The sequence below is a fragment of the Cheilinus undulatus genome, linkage group 16, assembly GCF_018320785.1.
Source record: "Cheilinus undulatus linkage group 16, ASM1832078v1, whole genome shotgun sequence".
In the NCBI taxonomy this organism is placed as follows: domain Eukaryota; kingdom Metazoa; phylum Chordata; class Actinopteri; order Labriformes; family Labridae; genus Cheilinus; species Cheilinus undulatus.
The window spans coordinates 16710002-16731451 of NC_054880.1; the positions used below are offsets into that span (position 1 = coordinate 16710002).

General features: G+C 39.5%; 1 protein-coding gene across 1 annotated transcript in view; it reads right to left on the minus strand.

Moving 5' to 3' along the window:
• The window catches only part of med30 (mediator complex subunit 30), a 54919-nt gene extending 33906 nt beyond the window's left edge, over positions 1 to 21013 (minus strand). The window contains exons 1-4 of the mRNA XM_041810009.1: positions 20933 to 21013; positions 20118 to 20399; positions 14790 to 14948; positions 3837 to 3944 (exon numbers count right to left, since the gene is read on the minus strand). Of these exons, the coding sequence (XP_041665943.1) occupies positions 3837 to 3944; positions 14790 to 14948; positions 20118 to 20297 (447 nt within the window). The 5' untranslated portion in view covers positions 20298 to 20399; positions 20933 to 21013. The remainder of the gene's footprint in view (positions 1 to 3836; positions 3945 to 14789; positions 14949 to 20117; positions 20400 to 20932) is intronic.
• Positions 21014 to 21450: the final 437 nt, after the last annotated feature.

Here is a 21450-nt window from a genome sequence, read left to right on the forward strand (position 1 = left end):
TCAAAAGTAAAACAACATTAACAAAATAGGACAAATATAACATTTTCTTGATTTCTCCGTATTAAGACCACCACAGGACGCTGTCTCCCTCTTTTCAGATGTTAGCAGCCAATTTTCAGAGTATGTGTATATTCAGTTCAAGCAGGCCATAAGATTTGTACTTTTATGTATACCTGTAAGGGCAACACAAATATGATTGTTATTTCATTTTATGATCTGCAGTCTATGTTATAAATCAGGAAATTAAAAAACAAAAACACTTTTCTTCACAAATACTGAGACACTGTACAACCAAGTACACTTACATCCTTAATCTCAGACCAGCAAGTCAGCAAAAACTCAGATTTCATTTTTTTTCTTTTTTGGTTGCAAGATTAATTTCTTTATTTATTACAAATATTTTTGAATACTGATAGTTTCATGGCAAACATGAATCTGGGTAACAGTTACTCTTGTCTATTACTGGTAAGCTTCTGCTGCCCCATGCTATATGCTCTACTAACTTTACCTCTTTATCAGTGTTGCCTTTTCACCATGTACATTGTTTGGTCTTTTATTTTATGCAATAGTAAATTTCAATTAAACTGCAGGAAAAACACATTTTCTCTTAGTTTTCTATGGTCTATAGGCCAGATGTCATGGCAGCAACAGGCCTGGTTCTAGGCTGCTTTACTGCAAACAGGAATCTCTCTCATGAACACCATGATTTGAGCAGAGGCAAGTGCTTCTAAATGCTCAGGAAAAAAGATTTGAGACTTGTTGGTCAAACTATTTTTAAGTCCAAAACCAGAAAATAAAAGTTAGCTATAATTGAACAATTAGTCGGCTGCTGGCTGACAGATAGTGTTTGTGGAAAGCCCTTCAAATCAGTGGTGAGATATCACAATCGAAGAGATCAGCGGGAAGGGAGGAGAGAAGAGCAAAGAAAGCCATTTCCCTGTTGTATTCAGTTTTTATATGACTGGACCACCTAATCAAACTTTGAGTATTTGAGTGTGGCATGTTTATGATAGGTAAAACAATAGGGACTAAGTAAAATACTTTTCAGTAATTTAACAATTTGAGATGAAGTGGGATGTCCTACTCCTGCCTCAAAAATCAAGACAGCAACCCGCCCTTGCAGCTCAAAACCCCAGATTAACAACAGCATCTTCTAATGTCTGAGTATTTGTAATAATGAAAGCTTCTTTCTCCCGAAAAGGTATACTTGCATACATTATGATGCTATAGTTATGTTTACAGATGGTGTCGCGTCATTGTGAAAGACTCCAGATGGGGGATAGGACATGATTCTGAGAAGCACTTTAAAAGTGAAGTGTGTGTATGGTTCTGCCAACCCTTCAAATTGTTGTGAAAAAAAAAAAAAAACAATATTTGAGCTATGTTAAAGTCCAAAAACAGTGGCACATTGTTGCAAAGAGTTCCAAAATCTCACAGAGAAATGGCAGCAGACATGAATTAAGAGGATCTGTCTGAAGCCTGCACGAGCAGAGTCAGACAACACTCAAGTATGGTCAGTTTCCAACGAGTGGTCCGCTTTGGTTCAAAATAGTTTGTCATGGTTTGGGACCAGGAAACCCTGATCTTGCTACTGTTTCAACAGCCAATATCCATCAAGCCTCACTTGTTGTGGTGGGAAATCAGTTTCTCTTAAGCCGGGTATACACTGTGAATTTCATCCAATTCAGACACAAATTTTGAGTCACACAACTCCGGCCAACTTTCTCAGATCATGCGCCATTCGTCATGTTGTGTACAGAGGGATACGATGGCTGACCACGACCTGAATACAGCCCGGCCAGCTAAGTTAGATTTCTGACGTTTGATATTTTGGTCATGCTACCCCAGACACTCATACAGTGAGAGTAGAACCACAAGCAGACTCCTCAACTTTGGGGCAATTTTTCCTTTAAGACCGTCAGACAGCATTTTACATGACCATGACAACAGCAGGAAAGATTTTCTAATGCTCCCCCACCTCCACTATAATAGACATAAGCAGGAAATATTCCTACCCTTTCAGCTAAGATGAATCCTGTTTCTGCGTGTATGGGATAGAGAGAGAGAGATAGCGGAAGACAGTGAGAGAGCAAGAACATACCTAGATACAGCTTCAACCTGAGAATTTTTCAAAGCAAATGCCTCATATTTTTATCACAGTCCATCCTGACTTCACACATACAGTGTGTCACTCAGGTCATGCAAGACAATTGGACCGTATAGTGTGAGCACATCAATCAATCAATCAAGAATCGGCTTGAAATCGCACAGGGTATGCCTGGCTTTAGAGATCCAGATCATTTGGCTCAGCTCAGTAATCCCCACCGATTTATTGATTCTCAAACAGCTCGTCATTTGGTACCACTGTGGCTTTTAAATGTAGATTAAATAACCAAAAAATGGAAGAAATGAAAATGTTTCTCAAACAGGAGCTGCTGATGAAAGCGTCTGCTAATAGAACAGGCACGGTACATTATTACCCGGTCACTTCCCCCACAAAATCGAATTGCTTAATAGTATAGCACTGTTTCCATTAACTGCATGTTAATGACAAAACAATGGAGAAAAGCTGTTAAAGAGGCTCTCTTGGCTCTGTACAAGACTCTAGTCTTCCTTCATCTGGCTTGATGTGTAGTGGGAGGTCTAAAGGACTATGTAATTTGTGATATTGCCTCTTTTTGCATTCTTTACCAACTCCACACCAGGTAACTCACTCTTTGGTAAAGTGTGGGATCATACTCAGTGTATGTAGAAATGAACTTATGATAGCTTCAGCATCCAGGTCCACCTAGAGCATTATTGTACTAACTTTTCTCCATTTCTATTGATTCCTGACCCCTGGTCTTCCGGCCTCACATCTGACTGTTGTAAGTCATCAGGATTACTTGAGTGCAAACCCCTTCCAGGATTATTCCTCTGGTTGTTCTTAAAAGAATGATCATATTGGTAAATGCAGTTGTTTCTAAAATCTCATTCAGCAAAAGTATAAATGGGGACAAAACTAAACATATCTTCATGCCCAGCTTAAGACTAAGACCCAAAGCCCCTCTCAATCAGTCCATCTGTGCTCAGCCCAATCTCCACTGTAAAGTGGTTTCAAGTATGCTGGGTAAACAATATCTAGATCCTTCAGCATCCAAGGGTGGATCTCTTCGAACCCTCTTGCTCTGCCTCTCTGGAGCTGTCTGACAACTTGAGTGACCTCTATTGGAGAGATTGGCAGATGTCCTTGGATTACAAATTAAGACTGTAGACGATTTATTCCCTCTAATGCCTGCACAGATCTGCATGCATGCATAAATGAGCACTGTTTGAATACTAAACAGAGTTCAGAAACACTGCCACTACAACACTTTTTTATTTCAAATGCAACTGTCTAAAATAGCTCTCCCTGTTGCCTATTTAAACACACAAACTCCATCAGCAGACAATAAAGTTTATCATGTGTGGCCTCTTCATTTGTTTTCTATGAACCTCTGTTTTACAGCCAGGATGGTTGTTCTCCAAGTAATGGAAAATAAGCTGTAAAAGCTCCAGGTTAATGATGGGGATTAAAATAACTAATCTGTAATGAATTTCACACCTAATTATTAATTCTTATCTTGGAGATGATATTATTTCTCCTCCGGCTCAGGTAGTTTTGATTTAAAATGTCTGCAGCTTTGAGGATCTCAGAGGTGAACTGAAACTTTATAAATCTTGGATAACATTATTTAAGCTGCGATTAAATTTCATGATTTTTGTATACGCCTCACCTTGTTATTCTAATACTGCCAGTTAGAAATCGAATCTGAAAGCCTCACAGTGTTGTGGTATTGAGAGACAGAAAACAATACCTTATTGACCTCCAGGATTTCTCTTCTCTCCTCTGTGGCGGGGCGGCTCTGGCCGGCTGAGCGGTCCTCGTGTTTGGAGCTGTCGTCCTCCACGAAGGGTATCAGTTGCTGGAGGGGAAAGAAGACAAAAAAGGAGGGTATATTATTTACTGCAAGCAAGACAACTGTAAGAGGATAGTTTCTGAAGGGATGACATTTTCAAGTGGTTAGGTTTGTTTGTTTCTTACAGCACATAAAGGAGCTGCGCTCTTAAAGTAAAATAACACTTTAATTTAACGTCATTTAATCTGCTAGCTGGTTGGAATAGACTGACGTCTAAGAGAAGCAAGCATACCATTATTAGAATAACACACTTTAATGGCTGTAACTGCTGCCATTGGTTCGGTGTGAGGCACCTAGCCATGCAGTCTCCATTTGTGATACAAAGTAGATCGTTCTGAAAATCTCAATGACTTCAAGCGTGGCACTGGGATGAAGGCTACCTTTGCAATAAGAAGGTCAGGGAAATTTGGGAGCACTTCAGAACAACCCATTTTGTATCACAAATGTTTGCAAGAGGCTGCATGGCTAGGTGCTTGATTTAATACACATGTGGCAATGAGACTGATTGAAACACCTGAATTCAATAATGATAACTTGACTTTTTGATGACGAAATGAATATCTAATTACATGTAGCCTACATATAGTACATGCACAGTATCTATTTATTGATGTCCTGCAGTATAGAATTGCCTTTTTACAGAATTAAAACTCCTTTTCTTAAAACAAAGTTGGCTTTTTTTTTGGTAATGCTCACATTGATATAAACCATTGGAAAAGTTATGTCAGATTTCATAGCTAAGCTGACAAACATCAGGATGCCAGAGAATAAAATAGAAGCAACGCAAATTACTTTGAGGGAAACGACTAAAATAATTGCAAAAGGAGAGAAAAAGAGCTAAAAAGTGGCAAAAATTGTCAGAAAAAGTGATGAAAAGTAGTTACGGAGTGGTAAAAATAGGTTAAAAATGGATGACAGAAAAGGGCTAAAGCAGTGTTTTTCAACTCCTGGGTTGGGACCCAAAAATGGGTAGCGGAGCAGTTTTTAGTGGGTCACAAACAGGAGTCTGGTAAGGTTACGTTCACACTGCAGTAAAAAGTGACCTGAATCTGATTTTTTTGCTCACATGTGACTTGTGTTTGATTTTTTTCTTACAGTGTGAACAGCGCAAGTCAACACGAACGTGAACTTTTTGATTCAGATTCAGGCCACTTTCGTATGTGGTTCTAAATCAGATACGTATCTGATCTTTTGGGAGTTAACTGCAGTGTGAACAGGCAAACAAAAACAACAGATCTGAGAAAAGATCAGAATTGAGCATTAAGGCCTGCAGTGTGAATGTAGCCTGAAAAAAAAATGGTGGCAAAAAGTCCTGAAGTCCTTAGTGGACATGCATTGATACCTTTAATTTTAACATTTTACTGTAAAATTGGGTAAATGTAAATGTTTGGTCTATATTCCAACTAATTTCTTGTTTTCTTTCAATAAATAAAGGTTCTTTTTCCATAATACTTAAGCTATTTGCAGATCTCTACAAAATTGGCAAACATTAAGAAATAATGATGGGAAAAGAGGGTGTAAAACTTGTCAGTTTTGTTCCATCTGTTTTTCATACTATATGTATTTTGGTCCAGTCATGCTCCAAAGTAAAACATAATCAATTAACTAAACATGTAGTTGAAAATTTTCAAGAAAATTTTGGTCTCAATTTTTCCCAAGAGAGACTGGTGGGTCCTGAGGCTGGACCAGTTGAGAACCACTGGGCTAAAGAACGCTAAAAGAGGCAAACATGGGCAGAAAGAAATGGTGAAAAGCGGTTATAAAGTTGTTACAAAGAGCTGCAGGGGAAAAAATATGCAAAAAATGACAAACATGGGTTAAAAGTGCCAAAAAGTCACAAAAAATTACATCTTAAGTAGTGAAAATGGGTTAAGTGGTAGCAAAATAGGTTAGAATTGGCAAGAACTGGTAATAAAAGGCAATATTGGATTTAAAGATTGAAGCTGAGCTAATTCTGTAGGCAGGCCTGATCATTAGAGTTAGATTTTGTTATGAAGGCTCTCAGAATAAAGTGGTTGTAATTCCTAAATGATAAATTCTGCATTTTTTTGAAATCCCCTTAAATTAGAGCTGAATGTCTATGCTTGAATTACATATTTATTGTTTGATTTCAAATCCACTGTGATGGTGAAAAGAAGCAAAATGATACAAATTGCATAACTTTACAAACAATTATGAACCTCTTGTTATTAATGTCTTCTGAAGAAAAAAACCATCCTTCTTTATTTTGAGTCAAACATCAGTAACGGAGTATTTGCTTTAAAAAAAAAGTCATCAAAAGGCTTTTTTCTGCAGCTCACCTCACCCATCCTGCAGCAGTGGTTACAACTGTTACAAATCCATCTTCTTATTATTGCTTTGCTTTGCTTTTATAGGTCATAAAAAGCCTCACTATTAATTTAAGTCTCTTTCATACCCAGCCAAAAACTCCTCACAGGAGCTCTAACATGTTTTTCCCTGACTAGTGCATTAAAAGCACAAAGCTGCACATTCACGTTTTTCTTATGTTTCCCCTTGAGTGCAGTTATAGGTCAGAATTATGTCCATTCGTGTAATCTCAACCTATGAGAGCCTCCTTCTACTCAAGATCTCCCCATGCTGTCTTGTAATCTCCCTCCCATGAAGTGGTGAAAATGGGGATTCTGTGTAAGCTCTCCAACGCGCCCGAGTCTCACTTCAACATAAAGAGAGAGATAGGAGAGAGAGGGAAGGAGAGATGGAAAGCAAGTGGGAGATTAATTCATTTTTCAACGCTCTGTGTGCTTGACCTTGTCTGCTTGACACTACAGTGAGGCTGATGTGCAGGAGCCTTCAGGCGAGGCGGCGTTCCAGGGAGCCGATGGGGTCAGAGCCAACTGCTCTTTTGCCTTGCACTGCCCCCTAGTGGTCAAATCAGGAAGGAGCTGAGGAGGAAACTCACTGCAGTCTCATATTAAAGTAATGTGCGATTGTCTGTAAGAACAAAGTGTTCCAGCAAGGATGTAAAGAGTCTGATACTGAATATGTGTGATGGATGATGTGAGCAGAGCTGCTGAATAGAGCCCGATATTGTCGATATCTAGAGAGTAATGCAGTCAAATGTTTATGCTATTGTGCAGAGTTTCAGTTATGTAGACAAAAAGTCAATTCTATAGTTTCTCTCTCTCAAACAAGTTTTGGGAGCCCAGTTTTCAGACACAGGATACAACTTTTAACGTGCTCCAACGATAATCTGCAGTAGTTTATTACACTGGAAGTAAGGATTCCAAGTTAAAACTAACATCTCCAAAAAACTAACAGCTCCAAGGTTTCCTTCCCAAAACAAAAACTGTCATACCAGACAAGATGAAAAATACAGATTAAAGGTAGGAGACTCTCCAAACTGCCAGGCGCCAATGAAAACGGCTGCACAGCCACAAAACACACCTTGCTCCAATAACAACTTGGCAAGATGCTAATCTAAATCATGCAAAGTTTTGCAGGATTATTGAGATTGACTACTCTGTTGACCCCAGGCTGTGCAGCTGGAGTGGACGGGCAGCGGATGCTAGACAATGATTGGAGAAATCTGCTCGGTCTGGAAGAAATGAGTGAGTGGTGTTTGGGTAGGGCTGGAGTCGGCAGACCTTGAGTTTAACAAGAAAGAAACAAGAAAAATCAAAAGCAGACAGAGGGAAATGTAGACAGGCTGATGAAGAGAGAGGAGCAGAACAATAGGGAAAATAAAAGACAGGCACAGAGAAGAAAAGTGAGGTTGAAGTGTGCAGGTTAATGGCAAAGGACAGCAAAAGGGGAAAAAAGGCACAAGAGAATATGTGTAAAATAAGACAAAAAGACTGAAGGAGGGAAAAAAATGATGTCAAAATCTGGATAACTTTCTCAGCTGCTGACAGTTTCCAGGCCGAGCTCCACGCCAAACTGTAAACTTGACTGTTGGATGAGGAAAAAAAGGCAGCAAAGACATGTGCAGGGTATTATACAGCAGACTAACTATGTGCTTGTCTCTGGCTCCAGAAAACTTTAAGTCGGAAAAAGTTTTTTCATTAGATAATTTCAGAGCGAGGCCAGTGACATATCGGATTTTAAAGGTAGTGGGCTGATTCTGGCAGCTTCAGGGTGGAAAATGAAATGTGCTGAGTAGGGTGGGAAAGATGGATGGGCAGAGTATTATGTGTGTGTGTGTGTGTGTGTGAGAGAGAGTAGGTGCACGTGTAGCAGTGAGTGTGCCTATGTGAGTCATAACCCCGGCCTCTTGCACATAAAGATGGATGTGGTTTCCTGCCTGACAGAGAAGAATGGGCTAATGAAGTTCTCCAGGTTGCCGCGCTGAGACAAAAGAAAGAGAACAAGAGCGGAGACGATGGGAAAGAAAGAGGGAAATAATAAGAAAACAGTGTGCTGAATGTATAAAAGGAGAGAGGGAAATGAACATGACTGCTGTTCAGGCCAGGAAATGACAAGAGGGAAAGAGGGATGACTTACACATAGAGAAAGAGGAAGAGAGGAAAATACAGAACTGAAAAAGATGAAAAAAGGCAAGTGTGAGCCAATACAGGAAGGGAGAGGTAAAAAAATAAAGAGTTGGTAAAAGAAGGAACAGAGAGACAGAGAGTGGAAATAGAAAGAGAAGAGGCAAAAAGAAACCAAGACAGAAATCCAGAAATCAAGAAAGACATGAGGAAAAAAAGAAAGAAAAAAACATAAAAGAAGAAAGAAAGAAAGAAAGAAAGAAAGAAAGAAAGAAAGAAAAATGAGAGTTAGGAGGGAAAAGTTCTCCCAGAATGACATCTGGAAATAAAAAGAAAAATGCGCTGATGTGTGCGTTCACTCCAGCTGTTCATTAAACGCCTGTGCTGCTAATTAGGCTGCGATGAGGTCATGCTGCCCGAGTCATTGATTCCACTTCCTGTTTGAGGCAGCCAATAGTGAGCGGCTGTCACAGCGGCACCTGAAATCTCTGAGATGATAAATGGCATGAACACTGGGGCCAAAATCAACAACCCTTCAGCCTCCAGTACAAACATGCAGAGCTGAGCTATTGGCTGGTCAGCACTGCTAGGTTTACAGCCTGGAGGGGAACGAATAAACATTTGAATAAGGTGGAAATAAGAGGGAGAAAAATAGCTAGATGGTGTAATGATTCAATGAGGGTTTACACCATTACAGCAGAGGGAAATGTCACAGTGAACCCCCCTCATAGACTGTGAATTAGGGGCGGGAGTCATTTTAAAGAACCGGTGGATAGATCATTTTGAAATGCTTCCGAATGGCCGTATTATTCAATGCCAAAAATGTACACGGTGGCAGCCATCGCAAATTTGTTCCAATTTAAGACCGGTCTCCTCCCACATCCTCCTTTATCCTCAGTAGGAGTCTGGAGAGAGAGATTAGCTCCGAGCCAATCTGTAGAAATTGGGAAGGGACTGCCGCAGTCATAAATCCAATCAAACAGTGGTGGATAGCCTGGCTGTTGCCCTGCATGGAGCCATGAACAGTGCAGAGCCTGTCTGCATGTGGGACACTCTACAAAGCACCGCATGTATGTCTGCATTGTATATATTTAGCTTGTGGGACGCACTGATGCACACGCTTGTGTAGTGTGTGCAGGGTGGGTGTTTATTCCTAAAGGTGTATGGTGACCATAACCAGCGGTAAAGACACTCTGGAGACTCACCTGCAGCAGCCAATGAATTTGCTGAAAGCGCAGAAAAGACAGACCTAAAGGGAGGAGGTGAGATAAGAGCCCCCAGGGGTACAGATGTGTATGTGTATGGCACTGTAAGACGTACTGTTAGTGAAGGAGGGGTGGCAGTAACAATGGCCTACTTCCTTTAAACTAACAGCTTCCTTAAAGAGCAGATGGTTTGTGTTGAAGGCAGTGTGAGACAACAGCTGCAAATACACACTAAACTATGACAAGCATTCAGCATTAGGGAGGTAAATCAATCATCGAAATTAAAAGGATGGTGAGAGCCAAGCAGTTAGGTCGTGCATGGAAAGAGCATACAGTCCTCTATACATGCATGCATATACATTACTCGATCATTTCTTGTTTTTAAGGTTTAAGAAATGCAGCCAAACCCCTGCACACTGTTTAAATTGCTCTAAAACACTGGAATCAATTCCATACAGAAACATTACTGACATTTTTGTGCAATTAAACTGTACTGAAGTTATCTCTCTATTCTTCTGAAACCACTGTGTCAGGTCTGAAAACAGACCAGACCACTCAGTGTCATTTTAAGGAGAATGATGCGGTAGCTACAGGTGGGGTTTAGTTGCACAGCAAGCCAGTAGCATTGGCTGCTGCTAGTGTAGTGATTAGCTTGAATGTAGCTTTAGTATGAAATGAAGAGCAAAAGAACAGTTATGAAAGCTCTTCCTGATGGAAAAGATGTTTTCACTCTTCTCCCGACCTGCTTCGGCATAAGTTTTCAATCATACAGGTGGGTTTTAGTTGTACTGTATGTGGGTAGCAATGACTTCTGCCAGTGAAGGGATTAGCTTAAAAGTAGCTTTAGCTGCCATTTCTGTAAGATCTGGATGGCATTTATTTATTGAAACAGGAGCAAAGAATCAAACATCAAACTGTAAATGTGCACCGCTGGCTGAAATGTGATCCACAGAAATGTGAGTTTAAATGAAAGGCAAGCGCGCTTTCACGTGTTATGCACTGAGGAGAGGCTTCTGTCTAGCTACTCTGCCATAAAGCCCAGGAGGACTGCAGTGATGGTTTCCCCTCCAGAATCTTTGTCCCATCTCCACGTAGGATCTCTGGAGCTCAGTGACCATCTGGTTCTTGGTCACCTCTCTTACCAAGACCCTTCTCCCCCAATCGCTCAGATTGGCCTGGAGACCAAGTCTTGGGAGAGTCCTGGTTGTGACAAACTTCTTCCATTTAAGAATCATTGAGGCCACTGTGCTCTTGGGAACTTTCAGTGCAGGAGATATTTTGTAGCCTTCTCCAGATCTGTGCCTTAGAACAATCCTTTCTCTGACAGAACAAAACAGAACAACTGTCTCTGCAGGCAGTTCCTTAACCTCATGGTGTGGCTTCAGCTCCAATATGCATTGACAGCTATGAGGCCTTCTATAGAGAGGTGTGTGCATTTCAAAATTATGTCTTGTCATTTTAACTTACCAAAGTAAGGTGTAGAAAAATCTCAGCAAAGATCAGAGAAATGTAAGGTATCCAAGCTACATTCCAACTGTGTTGCAAAGGGTCTAAATACCTATGTCAATATGAAATGTCTTTTCTTTTCTTTTTTTTCATAAATTAGCAAACATTGCTAAAATTCTGCTTTTATTTCATCATTATGGAGCACTGAGTGTAATTTAATGAGACCAAAAAAGAATTTGAATGACTGTAGCATCAGGCTACAACACAAAAACACTGAAATACACAGAAGTGGGTCTGGGTCCTTTCTGAATGCACCTTATATGATTTATAAAGAGGCACAAGCTAATTATAGCATGAGGCTGTGTGAAGGCCAAGTTTAGTGACCAAGCCACAGAAGGTATTTGACAGGAAGCTTAAGAAAAAGCAGCTTAGACATTTAGCACTGCAAAAACTAAGCCAACCTGTTTGATTGTAGCTTTTTTGGCACTGAATATAATAAGAAATCAACTACTAGGCGAGGCTTAAGGTGGAAGATGACCTGTTACTTATTCAACAGTTCAACCCCACATCACCTGCATAGATGCAGACGCATTTTTCCCACTAAATTAGAGGAGGGAATAATACTAAGCAATATTGGCCATTAGTTTATTGCCAAAAGCTATAAATTAATTCTACTGGAAAGATTGATACTTAAAAAATATGCAAAAATGTTCAAAGAGAAGACACAGATGCTAAAAAATAGAGTTGTTATAAATATTTGTTGAAACCCTATTAGTTATGGGGGTAGCAGGGCACAGCAAACCTTGTTCTTCCAGGGGAGACTTAGTCACCTGAAACACTTTAAAAGCTCCTGGCTTAGATCTCTAAGAGAGTTATTATCCAACTGTATTCAAGCTTGTTTGAAATTGGAGAAAGTCAGTATTAACTTTGGTGGAACAAGTATTTTCAAGGTCAAACAAAGATAAACCACAAAAACATCTATTGCTTCTACTACTTCTCTGCAGAATTTATATTTCTGTTTAACTGACAAGGAATTAAGTTGCTAGAAGCATCCCTAATGTCCAGTTTCAAAAGCCTATCTATATCTAAAGTTGTATGGTGGGATTGAGCACATGGCTCTGATCAGTGACTGTGTCAATATAAATAAAATCTTGTTAATGCAGTTAACTTCTTATGACAATCTTCTCTACCTGTATGTTATTGGTCCCCCTCAGTCTGTATCTTGTTTACTGTCAAGTTTATCTATGGATTTTGTTGCTCTTGTTTGCTTGCTGTCTCTACCAGGAAAAAGCCTGAAGGGGATCACATGTTTAGTTCTCTTTGTGAGGACATTAGTGTTTCTGTGTGTTCCAGTCTGGCGGAAGGTATACATCATAATGTTTTGCATGCACATTTACGTCTGTATGCTCAGAATAAAAATCCAGGTTGTGGTGGTTCTTTAGCTATAGTCTGTGCCAAGGATCAACAAAGACAAGCATGACTCCAGATGAACAGTCCACTGTTCTCTGTGTGGGAGAGAGAGGGAGGAACAGAAGGTGCTATTCTCTAACATCATGCCTGCACTTACACCTTGTAGGGATCTGTTGCAGCATCTATTGCTTTGCTGAACAGAGAGTTTTGCTTTAAAAAAGCCTGGATGACTGATAAGTTGACATGTTGACAGCATCTAATATTTATCAGCCCCAGTTCTTTTAAGGCATTCAAGCTAAGTGTATATACAGTAGTAGGGTTGGGACAATATCGATACAGTAATATCATCATTTTGAACTGCATGATACAGTCTAATCACTGCTACCAAAATATCAGTATTTAAAAAAAATACTACTATATGATACAACACAATACGGTACAATACGATATATGATGGATGCGACATATGTCACACGTCACGATATGCCACGACTCGATCCAATACGATGCAATACAACACAACACGACACGTGACAATAAGACGTAATACGACAGATTACGATACTTTACCATAGGATGTGACAAGATGCGATACAACAATATGATATGATAGGACATCATACAATTCAACACAACAAAATACGATACGATATGATACACTACGATACGATACGATATGATACACTACGATATGATATGATACGATACAATGCGTATGATTTGATAGGATACGATACGATAAGACAGGATACGATAGGATACATATGATTTGATAGGATACAATAGGATAGGATATGATATGATATGTATGAGGTGACAACCACACTGACAGTTGTGTGATTGCTAACCTGTTAGGAGGATTGAAAAAATGCAGTATTAGCACTACTAATGTTGGCCACACTCTGTAAGCCGACCTTCCATCAATTATAACTGAAGCTGAGATCCAGCATTGGATAAATGGTACTATATTTTGTGTGTTCTCAGAGTGTCTTTCAAACTTTGGAGTAGTTGATGATGCATTACATCTGATTAATGGAAGAACTGCTGTGAACTGATATTATTGTTAACATGGGCTATATGGGGTTGCACAGTGGTGCAAGGGTTAGTGCTATAGCATCATAGCGGGACAGTACCTGGTTTGAATGAAATTGAGCCTTTCTGTATGGAGTTTGCATGTTCTCTCTCTGCATGCTTTGGTTCTCTCTGGGTACTCCAGTTTTCTCCCACAGTTCAGAGACATGCTTGTTAGGTTAACTGGTGGAGCTAAACTGACAGGGAGTGGATATGAGCAAAGCTTGTCTCTGTATGTCAGCCCAGTGATTGACAGGCGGCCAGTCCAGGTTGTACCCCGCTTCTTGTCCAATGACAACTAGGACTGGCTCCAGCCCCCCCAAGAACTTGAATGGGATGTGGTGTAGATAATAGGCAAATGGATAGACTGTGATGCTTCATAATGTATCAAGGTTTGTATGGTATGGTAAGGTTTCATATGGTATCATAAGGTATTGTATGATATCGTGTCTGATCCCGTTGCATCGCATCAAATCCTATCATATCAGATCCTATTGTTACATATAGCATCGTATTGTATCAGATTGAATTACATCCTGAGTTATCTTGTGATTTCCAGCCCAAATATATAAGTGACTGTTTTTGATTTGTTATGTAGTTAAATGTTAATCATTTTAAAGCACCATCCCAACCATAGTTCAGAATAAAAACCCTCTATTGGTAGCCACAGACAACTCCTGAAGTAAGGTCTCAGGGTTTACATGTGTTTACATGGGTTTTGGGATAACTGGAAAGCTGACTGATTTAAATTGACATAAAAGCGGGTGGTAAAGCTGCTTGAATACTCATGGTTGTAGACTCTTCCTAGGTGAAGTTTATGTAACACAATTTTAGTGCCAGACAGTGTAATTTGACTAATCATGTTTCACATAATTAGAGCATAAGAGATGAGGAAAACCTGACAATCACCAAAACACTAGCGTGAAAGCTGTCATACTGAAAATTAAGTCATCAGAATACAAAACTGCCCTATTTCTCAACAAATCCAAGCATTTTTAGTACAATTATTTCACAGACCTTGATGTCTACATATTTTCTATGTGTGTGTTAGAGCAACAACACAAGAGACAAGAATACTAGACATGAATACTAGTGAGTCTTTCTGAATCAAGAGATTTTGATCTCATTCTACCATAAATAAGACTCCAGAAGTGCAAAAACATGTAATCATCCCCAGTGTCAGATATAACCAAGCACTTTCTGCACATTAAATTATCTTCCAGTGCTATCAGTATGAGAGTATTTTGTGTTTTCCTGTCCTTATGTCTCACCTCTGGAGGTATGGAGTCAAGCCCGGCACAGTTTTCATTACATTTGTCGTAGACAAGTCGCAACTTTCGGAACAGCACAGAGAGCATGCGTAGGTGTTCCTGGAGCTTTCCCAGCCTGTCCTGGTGGGTGTTTGGGTGGTAGGTGACTCCATTAGGCAGCTGAGAAACACCACAGAGAAGAAATTGTGTTAAACAAAGTACAGACTACAATTTTGCTACAGCTAATAAAAACAACAGGAATTGATCCCCCACTGAGAGCTCTAAGCACTAAAAAGCCTCTGTTGTGTCATTACTAAAGATGAAAATTTATTTACACTAATAACAAAACATAGTTTCCTTTCTATTTCAGAATGAGAACAACTTGACTTTAATTAAACCTTAATGTGTTGACATGTTGGTGTTTGTGCATCATTATGGTAACAGATCTTGATAAAATAATACAATTGCACTTTAAAAATTAAAGGTTAACAGCCTCAGCTGTAGCACTTTGAATTTTTTCCCTCTTTCTCAAACTGAGGCCGCATCACTGGCTTTTAACTACAATGAGTGTTAAAGAGCAACAAGACTTGTTTTTATTGAGAGGATCGACAAGCCTCTAGGGCAGCACTGTCTGATTATAAACATCCTACATAACATGAAACAAGCGTGCCTTCAGGGCAGGCAAAGAGAAGAGAGACAAAGAGAAACGGGGGGAGAGAGACACGCAGAGAGGGGGGAAAGAAGATAAATGAAGAATTTTTATGAGCAGAAAGGCTGGCTGTGATCTAGGAAAAATAAAAAAACAAGTCACAACAATGCTGTTTGTGCATTCTGTGGCTGAAGCGTGTTTGTTTGGCCTGCCTCTGTGGCTGTGATTTTAACAAGGTGCAGGAGTGTCTCTGAGGAGCAGGCAAACATCCATGATAAACCCACACTGACCTCGTCTCCAAGGCACAATCAGAACTGAACTGTATATGACCTGGAGTTGCAGTACCCGCAGTACCATACCATAATGTACCCAGGTCTTCCCACCAACACCACTGTTGGACTAGAAGCGCTGGTACAAGCCTCCTGGCAAACATTTGCCTCCTTTTGGCACTGAAACATTCCTTACGAAGGTATGTTTGGGTTCAAAAGTTCCCAGGAAAGTTGCCTCAGTTTCCTCTCCTTTTGTGCAAGTTACAGCACGGCTATGAATTCACACACTACAAGCCAAATGGTTTAGTTTAACTGGGCTGTTCACATCGCAAACACCTCGTTTGCCACTTTTTAACCGCTTTTCGCCAGTTGTACTGTCCATTTTTGCCATTTTCTTCCTTTCTTAACCCATATTTGCTGCTCATCCTTATTTGCCTATTTTAACCTCTTTTTGCCACTTAAACCTGTTTTTGCCACTCTTAAACAGTTTTTCACCACTTATTTCTATCAACTTTTGCTACCTTTTACCCATTTTTGCTACTTACAACCTATTTTTTTTACTTCCCAATTTAGCCACCCTTTAGCCATTTTTGCCACTTTCAACCTATCTTTGCCAATTTCTGCGTTTTATCTGCAATTATGTTGTATATTTTTTCCTTAGTTATTTCAGTTCATTCTACTATATTTTCTGGTATCCTGACATTTGTGCACATCATAGCTTAGGTATGAAGTCTGACATGATTTCCCAAAGTCAATGTGCCCATCCACATTTTTAATAGGTATGCACCGATCCACCTTTTCTGGTCCCGATACCGATTCCGATACCTGGGCTTTGGGTATCGACCGATACCAATACTGATCCGATACCAGTTGTTAAAAGAATAACCTGCATGCCCTACTGTAAGATCAGACTGGTAATTGTTTTGGGTAAAAGGCAAAAAATGAGTACATATAGATTACTGAAGTGGATATTTATTAAAACTATAAAGTGTTTAAATGTTTACCAGCAGTTTGGTAAAAAATAAATGCTTCAGAACTTAGAGAAAAACTAAAACTTTTATACCCTGTAGACTTTTAATGCAGCAAAAAACAAAGAAAGTGCATCAGAGGTAACATTCCATTACAAAACTGTATTACACAAGTGTTTTTAACCACATACTGTAAACCAAGTGACAACTTTGTAAGAAAAATGGTGCAAACAACCTTGTAAAAAAGGCTTAGAGCTGGTTGCCAAGATCGGCACCACGGATCGGCCCTTTCCTTTCGATACCCGATCCAGCTTTGAGGGGCTGGATCAGGCTAATACCTGACACCAGGATCATTATTGGTGCATCCCTAATTTTTAACAACACAAATAAAAAAGGTAATTATGTTTCAAGAAAAGAGGTTTACATGTGGAAAATGCTACATTGTACTACTGCATAAATAATACGTTACTTTGATAAGAGTGTTTATTAATCTTGATATAAATACGGTTAGCACAGATTGACTTTACAACTTTGGACCAAGATTTTCCTGACCTCAAAGAGCCCATTTGACTGGACCCCAGAAAGCTCTCATCTTTATCCCGCCTTAGTAGAGTTGCATGGTATTACCTGCATGCTATTGGTATAGGCAGATATTTGTTACATGCAGCTATATGTACAAAGAGGTTTGTGGAATTTAGGCAGTACCAGCAGATCTAAAGACTGAAGTTTGTTTCCTTGTTCATGCTTCAACTTTAAAGTGTTTTTGAAGCACTGAAGTTTTAGGTCTGAAACACATTTTCATTACCCTCTGTCAAGTAGTTAAGCACCACTATTAAGTAGTCCAGAAGTGGCAACACTATGATTTAAATTAGCTGGAAATCTTTTAGGGCGCTGATTTTATTTGTAAAATATCTAAATTTGGCAACTCCTTAAGTGAAAAGCAGAACATAGTGATAACCCCCCACCCCCATATCCTAAGTAAATGTCATTTAGCAGATGCTATGACAGATGCCAAGAAACAAAGAAAGAAAGAAAGAAAAAAAAGAAAGAAAGAAAGAAGTGAGCAATCGCTACCATAAATGATGTACTATTTGATGTACAGTACTGTTTCATTCCATAATGACTGTACATGGTATTAATCTGACCATAAAAATGCAGATGTGAAAGTCAGTCAAAATCTTAAAACCTCTTCACAAACTCAAACTGAAAAAGGAAGAAGGTGATTTCCGTCTTTATCATAGGCAAATCACTTGAAAGTGAAACCCTTTCACTGCTTGTGTTGGATATGATTTCATAAACACTTAAACTAAACAACATGCCTCACAACGTCACTGTCAGGAAATATGTACTTCTCATCAAAACTCTTTTTTTCACTGCCTGGCTGACAGCACATGTTTACAATATTCTGTCAAACGTTGACGTCAATAAAGTGTCTACACTAAAAAGCTGCTTAGCAAATGTCAGGGATTGAATTGCATAGTTTACCTCGGAAAAATAATTATTTATAAGCCTCTCCTAAAAACTGAAATCTCTGCTTGGACGAAGCAGGAGAAAAAGTAGGAAAAATTGCCTGAATAACCCAGTATTTATATGCTCATTGCTGTAACAGGCTGTACAACACAATTACAATGGATCAAGCATTCAATGCATGTTGACTATTGGCTGTTTAAATTTGTTTGGAGAGCTGAGACATGACTCTATCCACTTCTGTGTCTAATATGAATCTCAAAGCTGTTGAGCAGCATCCTGTGTTCAGATTTTGCTCATTTATACTGTGCTCATTTCAGTAAGTTGACAGACAAGCTGCAGCTTTGTATTTTCAATAGACTGTCCAAAATGTATTGTCAACATTTGGATTTACTGATTTACAAATGTCAGTAAGTTGCCATCAAAACAAGCACCAAATTCTACATTGGTGATCATGTGCATGATATGCATCAATACAAAATCACATTAACAATACAAAAAGCATGTAGGTAAATGCATCATGGGCCAACTCGAAAATTTATTCGAGTAGTTTGTGGATATTTAGACTTCAGTTTAGAGCTACTCATATGTAATCCATACTTTTTCCTTTTCCATATTTGTCCTTTCTGCTGAGAAAACTGTATCTATTTATACCAAGCCAATGCAACAAACCAGTCTTACTGATTAATCATATTTGTGGCAAATCCAGATTTTCCCTTGAACTTCGACAGCTGCTCCCCTTGGGCTTTGCCCAGTTAAGTACAGGCAGCCTCAATGAAAACATCTTGTCAAGAGGAGAGACATTTGGATCATTTGTACACCGGCTTGCTTTTTCTCCTTCTCCTCAAAATATTCAAAAACACACAAATGCGTTTGAGGTGGTGGCCAGTAAAAAGTGGAGGATGTTCTATGACTACTTATCCTTTTGGGGGTATATTCTATGACCACCTATCTTTTTCGGGGCTGGAGCCTATCCCAGCTGTCATTGGGCAGGGTACTCCCTGGACTGGTCGCAGGGCTGACATGCAAAGAGAAACAACCAGGTACTCTCTCACTCACACCTATGGCCAACTTAAAGTTACCAATTCACCTACCGAGCATGTTTTTGGTCTGTGGGAGGATGCCGGTGTACCCACAGAGAACCCACTAATGCACTGGGAGAACATGCAAACTCTGCGAAGAAAAGCCGTGACTGGGATTCAAACCAGCTAACCTCTTTATTGCCATGCAGCCTATTTCTCATGTATATGTTATAATATGAAGCAGGAAAGAAAATTGATTAAAATTGTAAATCCAGTTTGGTATGAAAACATCTGTGATTTAATTTTAAAGTCATATCGCCCAGCCCTAATTTTTACGCTCTCACGCTAAGGTCAATTGTTCTTTTCTTCTTCCTCAATGCTCAAGCATGATACAGAACCTCATAGCTGAGATAAGTGCTGATCTTAAGGAGAGTAAAACTCTGACTCAGACAAAACTACATGTCTAATGATTTCACTTCTGCACTTGTTGCAGATTTCTCTAGGAGCTTGAAAGCCCATAAAGAGCTTTTTTAAAGACCTGGTGTAAACACTGAAAGGATTTAAAACTTAAAATCAAATATTTGCAAAGCTCTGGCTGGCTTTAAAAAACATCAACTTTTTTAATCTGTCTACTTGCACAGTCGTTTTATTAAATCATGCATCAAAACATATCTTTGAAGAATCGCCCTACTTTGTTATTTGAGCATAATAGTGCTATGTTTTGCCCTTTCAGAGGCACTATAACTATTCAGGATATTATTTTGCAATCTTTTTGCTTCTGCGCCCTTCTTTTGCTTGTTACATCTAAATAATGCTGTTTGTTTATTTTGTATTGATAGGTCGTGCTTCCACATTGCAATAGACTACCTGAAAATGAAGGACAGGAGGAGAGGAGGCAAACAGAAAACTGAACAGGGAGTAAAATCATAATTGACAGGCATGTAAGCAGCTCAAAGACGGAGAGTGAGACAGACCTGCATGTTCCTGAGGAGCTGGAAGATCTCCATTGTCCTGAGAACAATGTCCTGGACCGTCTCCTGGCCGATGCGGCACAGAGAGGCTGTGTTGACATCACGCGCTGCCTGTGCTTGCTGCTGTTGCTGCGGTGGTGGAGGCTGCCCCCCAAAAGGTGACACAAGAGGAGGGGTTGTCATGGAGACAGAAGGTGAAGATGCCAGTGGGTGATAGAAGGATAGGTCCAGGTCCAGGTAAAGTTACCTGTGAGGCTACACCTATGGCAGCACACCCTTACATGCCTTTATAAAGAGGCATAGAAGTGGAAAAAGAAGAGATGAATAATGGTAATACTCATGTATTCCAACAGATCATCATTCAGCAACAGAATCATGTTCAGTAAAATACAACAGCATTAATACACCAGGGGAATGCAGTATCTAAAAGCCTCAAAAGCAGCTGTGACAAACTACATGGAAGTGTTGTCCTCAAATATTCATCACAGATGGTCTTTCATCCACCGTTATAACATTTGAAATGGGCTGGATATGGGTATTTCTAAACAGATGAACTTGTATGGACATCAGAATAAGTCTGTCAGATGATATCCTCGACTTTTAAAGCGCATTCAGACAGATAACGTTTTAATTAGCCAACATGTCAAAGAGAAGTCGCTGTCACCAAAGCTTTGTACAGTCAATTCACGCGACAATTCTGCTTTTTATCGCGTCATTCATCAGTTTAGTATGATTTTTTTTTCAGTACTGAATGAAACTACACAAATCATTCAGTTATCAGATTCTTTCAAATCCCATAAAAGAGCGTTTAATGTTACCTGAGTGTTGATAGTTTAGCTGTTTTGTTGACATGTCTTTTCCTGCTCTGCTGCGCGACTCTCGGCTGCAGCAAATATCGCGAGATTCAGCACGCGGTGGCAGTAAGTGATGGAGTAGACGCGCCACAAAATTCTATATTTGATATATTTGATTATATTTAGATGAAGGACGATATTTTATTACTCTTAAATCTTAATATGATATATTCAAAAGATAAAAAACCAAGCCATATTTATCTTTAAAGACGTCACAATCTTTAAAAATGTGAGCGGAGAACGGCGCACTGCAAATTTTTCAACTGCTTCTTGGGGCAACAACTCCATCTGCTGGTGTCCTCCTAAATTACAGCCAAGCTACACATGTCTGACTATCCATCAGCCCGGAGGCTTATTTATACCACATCATTGCTTCTCATGGGTCATTATAAGTTTTTCAAAAAGCATCTTTCACATTCATATTCATCTGCTAAATGGGTTATGTTGTCTACTCTGTTTAATCAAATTCTACAATGCAACCG